At 45.4% G+C, this 17,420-nt stretch overlaps 1 protein-coding gene across 1 annotated transcript; it reads left to right on the top strand.

Annotated features, from left to right (window-relative positions):
- Positions 1-4,314: 4,314 nt before the first annotated feature.
- On the top strand, positions 4,315-16,496 carry LOC306937227 (keratin, type I cytoskeletal 50 kDa-like; the record flags this gene model as incomplete). Its single annotated transcript, XM_079520892.1, has 7 exons — positions 4,315-4,758; positions 5,829-5,911; positions 6,466-6,622; positions 7,461-7,622; positions 8,290-8,415; positions 15,713-15,933; positions 16,301-16,496. 7 exons carry the CDS (start codon positions 4,315-4,317, stop codon positions 16,416-16,418), a joined length of 1,311 nt encoding a protein of 436 aa, XP_079377018.1. The 3' UTR covers positions 16,419-16,496.
- Positions 16,497-17,420: the final 924 nt, after the last annotated feature.

Here is a 17,420-nt window from a genome sequence, read left to right on the forward strand (position 1 = left end):
CTATAGGGTATAGCAGTGGTGGCTATTTTATGGTTCCAGACTCCATTCATTTTTCACATATAGAGATTTCCAAACAATATATATATCAATCCAGGATCCATAAATGCTGTGAAAAACAAAGGCTATTGTATATTATATAATTAAATATTTAAAAAGAAATCACAGAATCAAATGTTTTAACGTCATGATTCAGTACGGTCCTGGATGGCTTGATTCTATAGGCTTATTGTTTTTTGTATATAAATATTCGTAGAAATCTCTATGGGGGAAAAAACAATGGGGTCTGGAACGATGGAACCCGAAAATGGCTGCCACTGCTATTGTATGCCCTATTCATCTCATGATTTTGGTTTTGGGGGCAGCATGGCGAGCTTTCAGGGTTCATACGTTTTGGGGGAAGTAACTGTTGGATACTCTTAAGCCATCTATACCAGGTGGCAGGAATTTAAGGAGACGTTGGGAGATAATATGGTACCATTTCTGTCATAACACTTGCTACCAGTGACATCGATGGAGAATCCAAGCTAATATAAACTGAAGACTATATTTTTGGAAAGTTAGCTATTATAGAAGTCATTGTTCTCACATTAATACAAAATCAAATTAAAACATTTAAATGTTCGAAATGAAAAACCTGCCTACCGACAATGTCACCGGTAGGCAAGTCTCTGAACTGTCCACAGCCCTACTCTGAGACACAGACTGAGTGGACAAAAAATGTACCATAATGAGCACTAGTGAGTTCACTTAGAACCACAACCTCACACTCAATGGTCTTTTTCCACTATCTTCATCATCTCTCTCCTCATTCCCTTCAGCCTCTACATCTTCTTTGTCTTCATCTTTGTGTATTAGACCTTATATTAACCATATTGGAAAATTCTGTTTTCTGCTTCAATTAGGTTATTGCTGCTCAAGGCCGTCAGACCTTTGAGGTCAGGGGTAGTTGGGGATTAAGGGTCTTTCTTATGTATACCTCGACACATTGCCGGGGCCTGGAATTTAACCTGGGACCTTCTGTTTCCCAGGTGGCTCATTCAGCTATGGCCATCCTTCTTGTGAATGGGTTGTAGAAGTTCCAACAGGAACTGTATTGAGAGACTAGGCATGGTACTTTCTCACAGGGTAGGAGAGTAAGGAGACAGTATCACAAGCACAAGCATCTGATAACACTCGATGCCTGCTTTTATCACATGTTCATCAATGTTCCAATGCAGAGTGTGCATCATGCCGTGCTTTCAGATTCCAAGACGTCCGATCATCTACCTCATGAGCCACTGCTGCCCCGTCACTCCACTGGATTAGACATGTCATAAAATAGGCCAAAAGACGAATTATTATATACTTTATGCAAATTATGCAAATGAGGAACAATTTCATAATTTAGTTATGGCAAGAGATTAATTTATGTAACATAATATAGATGTAGACTCTAAAACAACCTTGATATGTTGACTAAAAGCAATAACACTATAGCTAATTCCTAATTTGTACCTATGTTTTACATAATTTATGCCAATTATGCTAATGAAGAAAGGGTGTATGACTTCACCATAATAACAGATGCATTTCTGGATATCACAAACATAGACTTTGACTAAAGTCACCTTTCAAAGTTAAATGGATGCAAAATGATAGCCATTTCCAGTTAATTTGCTCATTAAGCAATTGATTTGCTCATTATGCTAATTACTCAAATTGTCCAACATATAACTTTTAGCAAACAATCATCATCTGCCAGCCTATAGATGACATTTTAATCATAAAAGTTTAAAGGAAAAAACATTTCTGGGTTTAACATGGGCAGTTTACAGCATGGTTTGACAGCCCGAAATGTGTACAGCCTCTGATAATTTCCATATGTAAATTCAGAAGTGTTTCCACGTCTAAAAACAAACTTCATGGTATATAGAAACACTGTAGAAAGTGCCATGCTTTAGTCATAACATGCACAATACCTTCCATATATGAGCTTAACCGCCGCACTCTCTCTCTCCGCACTCTCTCTCCTAGATGTTTTTAATGTTATAACAATGTCATAACATTTATATCATAAAAGTTGACATGATTCACCATTTATGTAGACTATTGGGGTTTAAGTTGTCATTCATTAGAACAAAACTTCCATTTAACAAACATAAATAATTATTATAGTGGAAAATAATGGAGCAAAACGTGCAAAAATGCAATTCTGAAGTCAATGACCCCTCAAGGTCACCAGAGGTCAGTCAGAAAGTGGTTCCACGTCTGAAATCAAACCTTGGGGTGTGTAGATGATATTCTGAAAGTTTCATGCTTTAGTCATAAAATGCACAATTGGTTTGGTTATCCGCCGCACTAGTACTGTGTGTAAATATGTTATTATGTGTAAAAATAAATAACAGTTACAAAGTTTGTAGCAAAGGTTTGCCACATCTAATGTAGGATTTGTGGAAACGCTTTAAACTTAAACCCTTTTGGGGAAGCCCTTTTTTTGTACGACTTGTGGAAAAAGCTTCAAACTTTAAACCTTTGTTGTTTTTGTTGCCTACGGGAACAGGAGATGTAGGCCCTGACCTATGGGCGGAACGTCTCGGGAGCCATTGGTTCCCAAGTCTATTACTTACAAGGCAACTCACTCAAAACACAATGTGGCGTGTTGTGCACTTCACTCCATCTTCTGGGAGTCCTACAGCAGGGGTTCTCAACGTTTTTGGCCAGGGAATACACCCGGAAATGCTTTGGCAATGTCTCGGGACCCCCGCCCCGCCCCCTACCGACCCCAAATATAAATTGACTGCTACAATAACCTTAATAATAGAGACGATACACCATAAATAAAGACTGAAACCAGATATAATCATTAGGGAAGGTGTACTCTGTGTAGCCTACTATACTGTATGTAAACTTAATTTCCATTTTCCAGCCATTCAGTTGCACAAAAAAAAAGAACCCCTGTCCTACAGGACAGCAGCCGTATACCCACCCTCTGGAAAACATCACCCATCATACCGGTACCCAAGAAACCCCGCCCCTCAGAACCTAACCGCTATAGACCCGTTGCATTAACCTCAGCAATGATGAAATGCCTGGAAAGACTGAAACTATAGTAAAATAATCACTTATATTAGGGGATGTACTGGGTTCAAAAGTGACATCAGAAAAAGAGAAGAGAATCCGCACACTCATCTGCTCCAAAAGTTTATTATTGACCGAAGACTTCTGAACATCATTCTGCCAACTGTCAGGTCACAGCTGGACCCTTTCCAGTTCGCCTATCGGGCCACGAGGGGGACAGAGGATGCTGTCACAACTCCCATGCACACAACATCAGGTGCAGGGAACTGGCAGCCATATGACTAGCAACAGCAACTGAGAAAATAAACGCCAATTGTGTCCAGAATGTGATGAAGTATGATTTTTCATAAGCCCACAGTCAGGTGACTTTTGACATGTTTGAAGGGGCCCAGCTTTGAGGGTTTGTGTAAACACAAACATTGAAGACAAAAGTCGTCAAATTGTGATTGGCCGGCATGAGATGATGTGTGATGATGTATGATGATACAAAACTAAGCTCGTGTGAGCTTGTAGATCTGCTATTTTCAGCATGCAACCAAGTGTAAAATTACTTATACTGGATCTCTTGTCCACTACTCCCCTCCTAACATTTTAGTCTAGTTTTTATTTGTTGACCATTTAAGTCACCATGTTAGCTTAGTTTTCATTTATTTTCCATTTAGTTTTCGTCAGTGAAAAATGGTAGTCGACGAACATTTTTCGTCTTATTTTTAGTCGACGAAACACTGGTCACGACTCGAGTAAAAATGTTCTTTTCCTAGATTTAAAAAAAATATATTAGATTTGTTTTGATTTTTTAGAATTAATAGCCTACATTTTAAAACAAACTAACAAACCTAAGAAATTCCATAAAGCCGGACGACCACTATGGCTAATCTCTAATGGACCTCCATCTGATAGTGACACGCGGTCACACAGGACATTCCAATGTCACGCAGGACATTCCAACCTGCCGGACCTGTGCTGCTGATTAGCCACAAAACCAGTTATCTGGTATTCTAAATGTTCCGAAACCGCCTGGCCGCCCCTCCCTCACGTTCACACTATAAAAGGTGCCGTTGTCAAACCTAGTGCTTCACTTCACTCACAGCCCTCTCCTCTCTCCGTCCAGAGCTTAACCTGCCACCACCGACCAGCCGAAAACCTCGTCCTCTCCATCCAGAGCTTAACTTGCTGCCGCCGACCAGACGAAAACCTCATCCTCTCCATCCAGAGCTTAACCTGCCGCCGCCGACCAGCCGGAAACCTCACTCAGACATGTCTTTTTCCTCTGTGAGCTCTCCTCGCTCTCCCATGACGATGCCCTCCTTCGGTCAGCTATACATCGAGCCTCCCATGACGTCTATGCCCACCTGCGGTTTTAGTGTCGACCCTGCTCCCACCTATACACGTGGTCTGCGGGCCGGCAGCATGTACGGCGGAGCCGGAGGTTCCGGCGTCCGTATCTCCCAGGCCTCCATGGTCCGCAGCACCAGCTGCGTGGAGGTGTCCGGCCCCTGCATCAACATCCACGACAGCAAGAAGGCCACCATGCAGAACCTCAACGACCGCCTAGCCACCTACCTGGACCAGGTGCGCTCCCTGGAGGCGGCCAACACCGACCTGGAGCTGAAGATCAGGCAGTTCCTGGAGCAGAGGGCCGTGCCGGAGACGCACGACTGCACCGCCTTCAAGATCCAGATCAACCAACTTCAGGACCAGGTGAGAAATGAAGAGCTTTTTCCGCGGAGTTAGTTAGGTGCTGTAGCAAACGGTGTCGATCTCATGAACTCATGTATACATTTTCGGAGCTTGGTCACACTTGGTTATTTACTTTCAACATGGCTTCGCTATTTTGTCATCATATAGGAAGATTTCTTGCAAAGGTTTCCCATCATTTTCAATCATTTTCATTTCATTGTCAACACTTCAAAAAGTTTGAGGCCGATTCTACAAATGCCTTCTAAATCAGTACTTCTCACACTTTCAAGTATACCTGCTATTTTTGAATAGCCAATGCTAAAATTTTAAATGACAGATCCTTTCCCAGTCTAAATGGGTTAAAATAATTTTCATTTTCAAAAATCCTGAAAATAGCAGATTTACAAGCTCAATGTATTGCTCACAAAAACCCATAGCATCAGCTTGTAGATCTACTATTCGCTAGTCATCATAATTAAGTAAAAGTATAGAGGTATAAAGTAAACATTGGAAGCAACAGAACTGAGTCTGTATTAATTCATATAAAATTATTGACAAATTATTTATGTTGTATTTTTAAATTGCTGACATTGCTGTCCAGACAATTTAATGAGTAGACTATTTTGAAACCTTTTGGAATGCTAGACTAAATGCTTGCTGAACAGGTTAGGCGTAACCATTACAGATACTCTCCTAGCCTATAGATTCACCCCCCCCCCCCCCCCCCCCCCCCCCCCCAAAAAAAAGAACAAAGGATTTAATGGGAGCCAAAGCCAAAGAGGTCCCACTAACAGGATACTGGTTATGCATCCTTGAGGTGGTAGCCCTTCTACCACCTCCCGACAAAATTAGCTAAAAGCCAGTCTAACCACTTTAGCCCTATTTTTTATATTGGCTATTCGAAAATAGCCGATCTGCAAGCTCACAGTGCGTGAGCTTAATTGCCTCTCATGGTGTACCTCAGTACCTGGCACACAATCTTTTCAGACGGGGGTCTTGGACCAAATACATTTGGGGCTCCTTGACATGAACATGTTTCACTGATCTAGCTGTTCAGCCGTTGACACTTCTACTGCTTCCTCACTCTATAGATCACCAGCTCGGTCCTTGGCAACGCTGCAATCTACCTGGCGGTTGACAATGCAAAGCTGGCTTCAGATGACTTCAAAATCAAGTAAGTACGGAAACAGGCGTCAAAACAGACAAACAAACAAAAATACTGCTTTGTTCTCTTGAGAAAATGAACACATTTTAAGCTGAGAGACACGTCTTGTGGTTTGGGTTGTACTTCCATCGGGTGAATGACAGCATAGGAACAGAGACAGAGAACAAGTTAAGCGGGATAGTATGTTTGAGGCTGAATTTAGGACTATTTTTGATTTTCATCTGTAGTTCACATGTGCAGGCTGTTAAAAGCGGTGATATACAGTAACTAGACAACACAAGACAACATAGTGCAGGAGACTTGGGAACTGAAAGATTGACCTGGATATCAGCACCTGGACTAATTGGGTTAGGCTAACCCAGGTCACATTTTCCGAATTACTGAAAGTGTGGTAAAACGTGGCTTTCAGGCTAGAATACATAATGTTGCTGGGGATTCCCTGGACCCATAGAGTTATAATATATCGCCTGGAACCTCCTCAAGGACCCCCGGGGGTCCACAGACAGACCCCACTTTGATACAACCACTGACTGTATACTGTACCGTTCCCTTCGTTACCCCAGGTATGAGGGCGAGCTGTCCATGCGCCAGTGTGTGGAGGCAGACATCGCTGGTCTGAGGAGGGTTCTGGATGAGCTGACCGTGAGCAGATCAAACGTGGAGATGCACCTCGAGGACCTGAGGGAGGAGCTGATGAGGCTGAAGATCAACCACGAGGAGGTTGGTATAGATGTCTGGAGGTCAAAGATGACGCACAGACACTCAAAAGCTGTTGTAGTTTTGATTTGAAGATATTGAAAGAAATTATAATGGTGATCCAAAAGAAAGAAATAGGGCTTACGTGTTACACTTTTCACTATTTGTCTATGACGAAGTACTGTATATGGGGCTTAAGTGGGCACACATCTTTTCCTTTTTGCCATTTTGGGGGGTACTATGGAGTATAGCTTATACCGGACGGACAGTATACCAATAATCTTAAATAATCAATGAAGTCGATTCATCTGACCAGGGGAGGATTATCCAACGGGCCTGTTGGGCCAAGGCCCAGGGGCCCCTGAGCTAGGGGGGGCCCTGAGATTGAGCGTCCGCATGACCACGAAGAGGCTCAAGCTCAGGGGCCCCCCCAAAAAAGGGGTAACAGTGAATAACAGTGACGCACACGGTCCTTGTCACTGTTATTAACAATGGGCTTATTTATTTGTGTCAATAAAATAACCCCAAAAGTCCTAAACCATCATGATACGGTACATTACTGCAAGTGTTTAAACCCTCAGTTTGCATTTATTTGGCTTAGTTTTTGGCTGTTTATTATTTTTAAGCAATCCCTTGCTGTAAATTCTGAATATCGCAGGCCTATATGTCATAATTGTTATGCGTATACGTGTGCAGACAGTATGCGCCACGTCGGGAAGAAGAAGAAAAAAAAGCTCCAGGGGGGTGGGGGGGGGGGGGGGGGGCTTTTGCATGACGGTGGCCCAGGGGCCCATAATTTCTAGATCCGCCTATGAATCTGACCCGCCACGTACAATAATGCCAATCTGGTGTGGTTCTCCAGGAGACGCTGATGCTGCGTTCCAAGGTGGGATGCCAGGTGAACGTGGAGATCGACGCTGCCCCTCAGGAGTGCCTGGCCACGGTCATGGAGTCCATGAGGGAACACTACGAGAGGGTTACGGCCCAGAACCGCCTGGAGCTGGAGACGTGGTTCCAGACCAAGGTAGGGCCACGCTACACACTGGTTCCCAAACAGTGGGTCGGCACCCATCTGTGGGTCACGGACCAATTTCTATGGGTCACAGCCAGTGTTGTTTTTTGATTTTAGTTTTAGTCATAGTCTCTTGAATAGTTTTTTTGTGGTTTTAATCACATTTTAGTCACCTGGAATGTCTTAGCGTTAATGTCTTAGACTAACATGTGTTTTGGCTGGCCTTGATGCCGTCATAATGACTGATTTTACACTTGCAGATTTTAAACTAGCAGATCTACAAGCTCACAACGCGTCGCGCTGCGACGCGTTGTGAGCTTGTAGATCTGCTATTTTCAGCATGCAACCAAGTGTAAAATTACTTATAGCCTACTGCATCTCTTGTCCACTAGTCCCCTCCTAACATTTTAGTCTAGTTTTTATTTGTTGACCATTTAGTCACCATAGCTTAGTTTTCATTTAGTTTCCATTTAGTTTTCGTCAGTGAAAAATGGTAGTCGACGAACATTTTTCGTCTTAGTTTTAGTCGACGAAACACTGGTCACGACTCGAGTAAAAATTTTCTTTTCCTAGATTATTATTATTTTTTTTTTTAGAATGAATAGCCTACATTTTAAAACAAACTAACAAACCTAAGAAATTCCATAAATCCCATTAACGTTGGTTTCCGTGTCCACAGACCACCGAGCTGAACCAGGAAGTCACTCAAAGAACCGTGATCCTCGACTCGTCCCGGAGTGAGATCATCGAGGTCAGACGGACGCTGCACAGTCTGGAGATCGAGCTCCAGGCCGAGATCAGCAAGGTAAGAACCGGTTTAGGGCAGAATAATGGCTTGTTGTGGTTTTTGTTTCCGCCGACTTCAGGGGCAACGCTTAGCGTTGTAGTGATGAGAAAAGCAGACTGACGTTTGGTTAGATGGTCTGCTCCTGTTCCCGCGCCTCCCAGTAATGTTCTACAATCCATTTTATGATTGGTTTAAGTATTTAAAAGGCCTTGCGAGGCAGAACCGTGAGCCTCAAAGGTACCACTATACCAAAAGTGTACGAGAACTCAGAACTGGACCCTTTATTTGTACATTGAAAGTCCAAAATGCTTGTTTTCTAGAGCCAATGTTCTGGTCCAATTGCAATGGAAAGGGGCTCTTATACATTAACTCATAATACGATTTTTCGCGATTTAATAACCACAAAATTATTTTCTAGATTCAAGAACCAGTACTTTATTGCCATGTCAACAGAGTTGATTGGAATTTGTTTCAGAGCTCTAAAAACAGACACATAAATAGACACATAATTCACATCACATATTCAGACAGTAGAAAAAGATACAAAAGTACAAACATCATATGAGAGGGACCAATAAATAAGAAGAATGCAAAACGTTACAATTCATGTTAAATAAATGGCAATTCATCGCAGTTCATCGTTCTTACAAAGCAGCTTCACGCTGTAAAGTGCGAGTGAAAAGAGGGTCAGCATTCAGGAAGGCGAACAGCCTCGGGATAAGTGCTTCTAGACAAATGACTGAAAACTATATTGTTTATCAATTATCTTACAAATATCCTGTACTTTCCTAAATAGTTTTTAACCCATTCTGACCTGAGATCAGATTCTAAAAATGTCTTCTACATCCTGACAGTTTTCTGAAAAAGCTATGTTTCTGTGTCAGTCGTTCTTCGATTTTTCGAAAATAGCAGACCTACAAGCTCGTAGCGCGCCACTCGGTGGCGCGCTATGAGCTTGTAGATCTGCTATTTTTCGATAGCTAATGCATAACATAATGCTAACACCAAAAGGGGTTCCCGACCCAAAATGGGTTAATCGATTTACAGATAAATCGTTACTTCTATTTCATACCTACTGACCGCCAGAGGGGCGGTGTTTTCAACACCTGGATATACATCGCGCGCACGCGCAGAGGCCGAATATTAATACCAACACTGTCACTCGTGACCCCCTGTGGGCGTGAGCCACCGATATAGGTGCCCAGTTCACAGGGTTCATCCTCTTTCATCTTTTCGCCTTTGAGCGCAGGTCGATTTATTTTATTGAGCTCCTGCTACTAGCACTTCGAGGCTGTATGGGGGGGCTCTCGACGCCGGTCATGCCTATAAGCCTCGTAACCGTTCGGTTGGGGCTACCTTGCGTCCTCCAGAGGCTGCATGGTTGGCGGCGATAATTTTCCGCCGGGCTCCCTGGTCCAACTATTATGTTGGACTTTATTTTCTACAGGTAAGTTGCGTGTTACTTTACTTGCCCGGCGGGCGTGCCTGCTACAGCCTTGCGTTATCTTCGCTTTGCTGTGTGGCGTTACATTGGGTTGGTGACAGTGTTTGCTCGCTGGAATCCAACTTGTATGATTTGTGGGATTGTCGGCAGTATCCGTCCATCCTCCCGACTAATGCATTAAGGGTTAGCGGTTGTGTGTTCACTAACTAAGAGCTAACTTTGTATTTAATGTCGGTGTGCTGTTTGTGTGGCTCGCAGAGGTGTGCTTCGCCTCGAAAGCGACCGCGGCGGCGCTTATTTGACTATTAATCAATACTCATGTTGAATGGCCGCACGATGCTAAATAAGCAACAGCAATGTTTTATGGCGTCAGTAACTGGGCAGTCGCCGTACTGCAGCGACGCTTATTCTGACTGATTTATAGGATTAGTCATGTTGAATGACCACTCCTCTCCACGTGTTTCTGCAAGAAGTGTTTTTCGCTCTGTCGCAGACGTGCAATCTACCACATATGTGGCGCTTGGTTGCAACGATGTCTACCAAGAGGAGGTTTGTGTGGTCGTGACGTTAATGAGCGCTTTCCCCAGACGATTTCTGGTTAAGGAACAAACTTTTTCAAAATGCATGTCAAGTTGTAAACGCAGCTTAGTGCTGACTTGCTAGTTTGTTTTGCTCGTTATATCAAGCAGGAATATGACAATGTTGTCACTGCAGCGTGCTTAACGTCACAGCTTAACTTAAGTGTATACTGTGTGCTTGGCAGTATAATTACTAATATAATGTTTCAAGCGTCTATCGCTTAACCATTGCGTGGTTATCTCTACTAGGCACGGGATCGAGGGCTCTTCCCCTAGGCCTGTAGATGGCCTTCCTCAGTACATAACATGTACTGAGAATCAATATCAATAGGCATATAATGCTGTGCCTATGCCTATTTGGACTAGTCATTAGCTGCCTTTGCAGCAACTGCCCTGATCCGTCTTGGGGGCAAGACAACAGGATACATTGGCGGGTACATATGTAGTGTACTTGATACTGTAGCTTGAGTGATCATGCTCTTTTGCGGCATTATCACTGACACTGGGGGTGTGTTTCGCTCCATTGCTGTCATACTGTGTGCTTGAGTGGTCTTCGCTCTTCGCCATGTCTACATAGTATTGTTTACATACTGTGTGTACTGATGGTCATTTTTACCAGCACCGAGGGCATGTTCCGCCCCGCCACTATCATATTGTGTACTTGACATAGGCATGAGTGGTCTCCGCTCTTCGCCATGTCTGCATTGTATTAATGACATACTGTGCGTACAGATGATCAATAAGCGTAACGCTGTGGCTGACTGGTTCACTGGCATTGAGAGTGTGTTTTGCTCTGCTGCCATTCTCTGAAGGTTACGCAGTAACCATGGTTATAAGAGATATAAGTGAGGCATGCGCGAGTACGTGCTTTTATGCCCTCGTCGAGAGGGCACGTGCTACGTCATGATGCAAAAGAGGCCCATTCTCTTATATACTTAATAGAATGTGAGTGTACTATTAAGTACTTCTATTGTCCGCGCCCAAGTTGGGACGCGTCCCATAGCGAACTGCTGAGGGTTAGATCTTCGTATAACCACGACATTGTGTACCTGGTACTCACTACTGCTTTGACATGTGCAGTATACTGTGATTACTTGCTATCATAGCTTGAGTGTACGTCGCTCTGCTGCTGCCAGATATTACCAATATGCTTGGTACTAAAATGGTTGTATATGACAGTCCAAGTGTTTGGCCTTGCCACTATACTATGGCACTACTTGACACTGTAGCTTGAGTGATTCTCGCTCTTTTGCTGCATTATCACTGATCACTCTTTCGCTACAACTACTGTACATAACCAGTAGTATTTAGAGTGTCTCGCTCTGCTGCCGTTCATGGATTAGTGCAACATGCTGGTCCTCTCTGGTCCCACAGAGGAGGTCCATTACTTGCGCCTGTAGTCGGGTTTTGACTTGGGCGCCGGACACAGGCTATGGCGGTGGTTCATTCTTCCATCCATCTCCAACCGCTTATCCGTAGTCTGGTAGCGAGGGAAACGGCTCCATACCGAGAGCTGCAGACTTCCTCTCCAGAGCAGCATTAGCAACTTCATTCTGGGGGATCCCGAGACGATCCAAGGCCATTTTGAAGATATTGCTGCTATTGTGGCTGCATACTGCTGGCACGTATGCCAACTGTGTTGGCCGTGGTTGTGGCTGATTTGCCTCCCACAAGGATGCTAGCGTTGTGAGATGATGCTCTCTCAACTAGGGGAAATTTCAAGGTGGTACTCTTGGCCACCAAGTTGCTCAGGTTAAGAACGTCTTAACCCATTTAGGGCCGATGCTGTAAACACCTTCTGAATCCGGACCTAGGTCTCGGAATGATTTCAAATGTCGATTTCATGAATTGAGAAGAGTATACATATGGCTATATACTTTACATAGCAGCGGCAACCCAGACTTGTTCCTGTCTTAATGGGTTGATACATGGGTGCTGCTCTTTTCCTGCTGTTTCCAGAGCCGCTACTCGTGGTCTGTGATGAGTAGCACTGAACTTTAGATTGCCTTCTGGGGGTGACCAACGAGACAGGGTCCCTAACCCTGGACTTAATGCCAGCATTGCTTCTCTGGTGGTGTCACTAGATGAAGCCTTCGAGCTAGTATGGCTATTGCCCATGGCCGCACGCAGTGTAGAGTCACTGGTCTGCCAACTAGATCCATGCCACGGCAGCTGGACTGGGACGTGTTGGACGGTCCCTTAATGGTCACCTCATCCTGGCCCTCTGGCCTGCGCGCATTGATGCGCAGGCACGGCACCTATGGGTGATGCTTGTTCTAGGCGTTAGCTTACGTGGTAACTAACTACCCTGATGATGTTGGGGCCTAGTGTGGCCCAGAGGGGCGGCCACGGCGGGTTAGTGAGCCCGCCTGGCGACCCAGAGCCCCTGGATGTCCCGGGTTCAATGCCAGATCCGGCCAGCAATGTGTCCATGTGTGTCCCGGTCTGAGCCCCTAATTGCTCCCCGAGCGCTGTAGAATGGCTGCTCATTGATCCTAGTAGCAATAAGATGGGTAAATGCAGGGGACACATGTTGCGTATGTGCAACCGTACAGCTGAACTAGCTTGCACATCAATTATAGACTCAGCATTCTAACAGGCCCCACTTTCAGGGAAGTACAGTGGGACACTTAACACTCTGCCTGTCGTTCCAGGCCGGATGTTTGGGCCTGCCACCCAACAGACCTTGCAGCATAGTGCACGGTGAACAAGCAGTTTGGTTCAACTGAAGGTTTCTCCTTGATTCATGATGTGACTGATGACGGTGGTGGTTTTCGCCTGATCCTCGATCTCAGACCTACCAGCTGCCTCTGGTCATGTATGCTGGGCACAGTGGATGTGCTCCAGGCGGTGCCAGATTGAGAATGGTCTGCAAGCATGGCCTTGCTTAAACTCTTAGAGTTAATGGGGGGCTGACGGACAGCTTCCACTGACCTGTCTCGTCTTGGACGAGTACAGTGCTGCCAGCCAGTTCCTCTGGTTGTTGGGCACACCGAAGCGACGTTGACAGTTGCTTCTCTAGGGCTGCTTTCATTGCACCCTTTTACATGTTCTGTCTATAATTTCTGGGCCTCGAACCCCAGAATTCTGCCTACCACCGTGGATACGGTTGGGTTACTGTTTCAGTTATGTACAGGCATTTAAGCGTGCTTCGCTCTACTGCCATCTCCAGCCAGTGTCTGTGATGTACTGGGCCAGTGTGCAGTGGACTTGGCCCTTGGGATGGTTAGACTTTGTTCGTAACATGATATGTCAACAGTCTACCTTCCGACCCACTAAGGGGTCGCTCGATCCAGTCAGTCTCTGCAGGAGGTCTTGCCTCATCTTGCTGGTTTCATAGCAATGCTCTTGTTGGGTATACAGTCCAGGCGGCGGACATGCTTCCCATTTAAGCCTCTTGGATCCGATGATGTTTCGTATCACTGGGCATATGTACGGCAGAGCAGGATATTTGGCCTTGAGCGCTTGACGCGTGGCCAACTGTAGTTCTCCCTTCCGGCGCTGACCGTTAGGGCAGGACACTCTGGCCCACCCCTGGCCAGGCGGCTTCTTGTAAGTCTTCTCTACACTGCCACTTTTGGTGTCGTGTATCCTTCACAGGATAGGCAGAGGCAGTCGCACAGTAGTATGGTGCCACCGGTATGGTCAGGAAGTATGAGTTTCCATGTTTCCGCCTCAATTTGTTTTTCATATTGGGCGGGCTATACGCGACTTGAGGTTCGTTTTTGGTTACCACTGCAGCCGAATCATCTACTGCAGCTTCTCGATGAAGTGCTTTGGCCTCCCCACAGACAGAATCCCCTGTCACAGTTTAGGGAGAGGGTGCATTCTCACCCGGGTCACCTTCGGCTGCGTAAACTGACCACTGACAATCATGCCTATTGTCCGAACCCTACTTGATTCTTGTGCATCCTGCACCAGGGCGTTGCACGCCAACACAAGTAAACTGTGGTTTAGTTGAGACAAAGCACCACCATGTTGCTCTGTGTTTTCAATACCTGCCTGTGATATTGGCAGCCTTAACCTCTCCACCAGGAGAGTAATTGTGATTGAGAACTGTTGTGCCCAGTACGGGCCCTGAGAGCCTATTATGTTAGACCTACCACATGCACTTGGTGGTCAGAACGGCTCTTCATTGGCTATGATGGCTCTAATAAAGGTTGCGCTCTCTGGACAGCGCCTGTCACACTTTATTGTGGGTATGCCATCAGCCACGCTGACGGGGCGAGCAATCGCCCCCTACCATCTGGTACGAGGTACCACTCTACCAGGTTTGGATGGACTTTGTCCCCAGCCCTTGGATCGGGCCGTTCTCAAATGGCTATCTACTAGTACCATTTGCCCTCACTGCGACCCTACGGAAGTGAGTAGGTTGTCTTCAGGCCCTGCCCGGTGCCTGAGACTGGGATGCCGATGGGTCTGGGTTTACCATTCGCCAATCCCTCTTATGTCTTCAAGGACTTTCTGCCTTTCACGTTGGCTAGCCTATCATTTTTAGTTTGCTCCACAGCCAGGCATGGAGCATTCTAGTACCTGCCTATTGTGCCCTGTCCGGGCTCTGTGGCACGGCATAGCTGTGATGGCTGTTTGGTTGTTTTTGTCTGTGATAAAGGGCACAGGAAAGGCTGTGCCTTGATTCAACAGAGACTAACGCAACACTTAGAGGTACTTTGATTGTTGCGTTGAGGTAGATCTCTTCAGTAGGCCTCAAGGCCTCCCCAGAGGCATTTTGACATGCCAGACCAGGGGGTGGACATCTGTGCTGCAGTGCAGCCAAATGGGCTCCATCTGTTTTGGGCTTTTGCCAAGAGTCAGCCAACCTGACTCTCCCTCACCCTGTGGTGACGGCTGTTTGGCTGTCCATTAGATCTGCAAACCGACCTCGGTAAGCGCAGATTCCTCGTGACCATGTTGGTATGAGTCATCCAGGTGTTGAAAACACCGCCCCTCTGGCGGTCAGTAGGTATGAAATAGAACGAGAGTTATGTATATAACTACGGTTCTATGAATACCGGATGACCGCCAGAGTTCATTGTCACTCGGAATCCCGACGAAAAGATTTCAGGAGGATGAACCCTGTGAACTGGGCACCTATATCGGTGGCTCACGCCCACAGGGGGTCACGAGTGACAGTGTTGGTATTAATATTCGGCCTCTGCGCGTGCGCGCGATGTATATCCAGGTGTTGAAAACACCGCCCCTCTGGCGGTCATCCGGTATTCATAGAACCGTAGTTATATACATAACTCTCGATTCCACTAATCCATCCCCCTCTCTTCCATGTGTGGAGCAGAAAGCGTCTCTGGAGGGCGTCCTGGACGAGACCCAGTCCGGGTACGCCAACCTGCTGGCCGGCTACCAGAGACAGGTGGGCATTCTGGAGGAGCAGCTGACCCTGCTCAGAGCCGACACGGAGGGCCAGGCTCAGGAGTACCAGAGGCTGCTGCACATGAAGACCAAGCTGGAGATGGAGATCGCCGAGTACAGGAGGCTGCTGGACGGAGACCTCGACAAGTAATATATCTGTAGATGATTAATTAAGTTAATTTGTTCAATTTATATAGGGGGTCAACAGGCAGAGTATTGTTTATGTTTATTCAACTTTCAGCATGATCACAGGTTTTAAAAGACAGGTGCCATTAAAAACACTGAATTATTTTGCCGATCACAAATATAAAACTTAAAATCTAAAATGCAATAGCCTATCTAAAAATCCAAATGGTGTATGATGGAGTCATTGTTATGACTATTTGGGGGACTTAATTGGCATGGAAATGTTTGGGAAGCCCTGGCGTGTCTTGTAACCACCCTTTGTTCCATTTGGTCTCTCTCTCTCTCTCTCTCTCTCTCTCTCTCTCTCTCTGTCTCTCTCTCTCTGCAGTACCAAGACCATCAAGACCACCAAGGTGGTGACCATCATACAGGAGGTGGACGAGTATGGCAACGTGCTCTCCAGCGAACGCCAGACCAGTTCCAACAGCGTGGTCATCGACGAGTGATGTGTCTGACATTGTGCAGGCCCACTGGGAGCCTGATGATGTACTGTACTGCATTGTGTGTAAGCCTGATTCCCCAATAAAAACCCACAGTGACACAGTGCTTCTTTCTGTCGTTTGAGTTTGTTTATGAATGACCCTCAATAACGTACTGTATCGCAGTGGTTTTAAAGGTTTCTGTGCTGAACGAAGGCCGTCAAAGGGCACGTCAAAATCTCGATACTGTAGGCTAAATTAAGGCCTCATAGGCTATTCCAGTTTTAGGTGATAAGGTGACCACCGTTTGGTGGTTAGTAAAAACAGAGCAATGGGTTTGGGTGAGCGGTGAGCCGCTTATCACAGCGGTGTGACGTCATGTTGCAGTTTCCCCAACCACTGGTATTCATGCTCCTAAAACTGGAGCATGAATACTATAGACCTAAATCATATGTGTGCAAAACAGCCTCTAAAATGTGTGTTATCACTTTTTGCACATGAATTAATGGAAATTAGCCCTATAGCCCTATTTCATCCTTTCACAAAAAAGAAGAAAGAAAAATACATAGAAAGTGGAAAATAGAGGCTACAAGCTCAATTGTCACATTCTTGAAATTGTGTGTGTGCGTGTGAAAAATAATTAAGAAGAAGCAACACGTGACATGGGTAAATAAAAAACATTCTCTGTTAATGCAACCACATTGCATGCTCCAAAATTCTAGACCTGACTGTATGTGAACGGTGATTTAAGAGTGCCCTCTTCTGTCAAAATGGAGAAACTGCATCAACATTCCCTCGTGCAGTATGATATGTTCCCCCATAGCAGCCTGATGACAGGCGATGCCGTTATAGGCTGGCCTTAGACCTTTGCTCTTCCTGAACTGAACTGTGGACTATATCAGGGACAAAGCACTTGGCTTTTTCTTTCTCTTGGATTATGCGGCTGACACACACTGACTCTTCGCACTTGACCCATGATAGCACCTTTATATATGTCTGTATATATCTCATCTCAGGTACTGTGTGTAA

The sequence above is a fragment of the Electrona antarctica genome (assembly GCF_951216825.1).
Source record: "Electrona antarctica genome assembly, chromosome: 14".
Taxonomy (NCBI): Eukaryota; Metazoa; Chordata; class Actinopteri; order Myctophiformes; family Myctophidae; genus Electrona; species Electrona antarctica.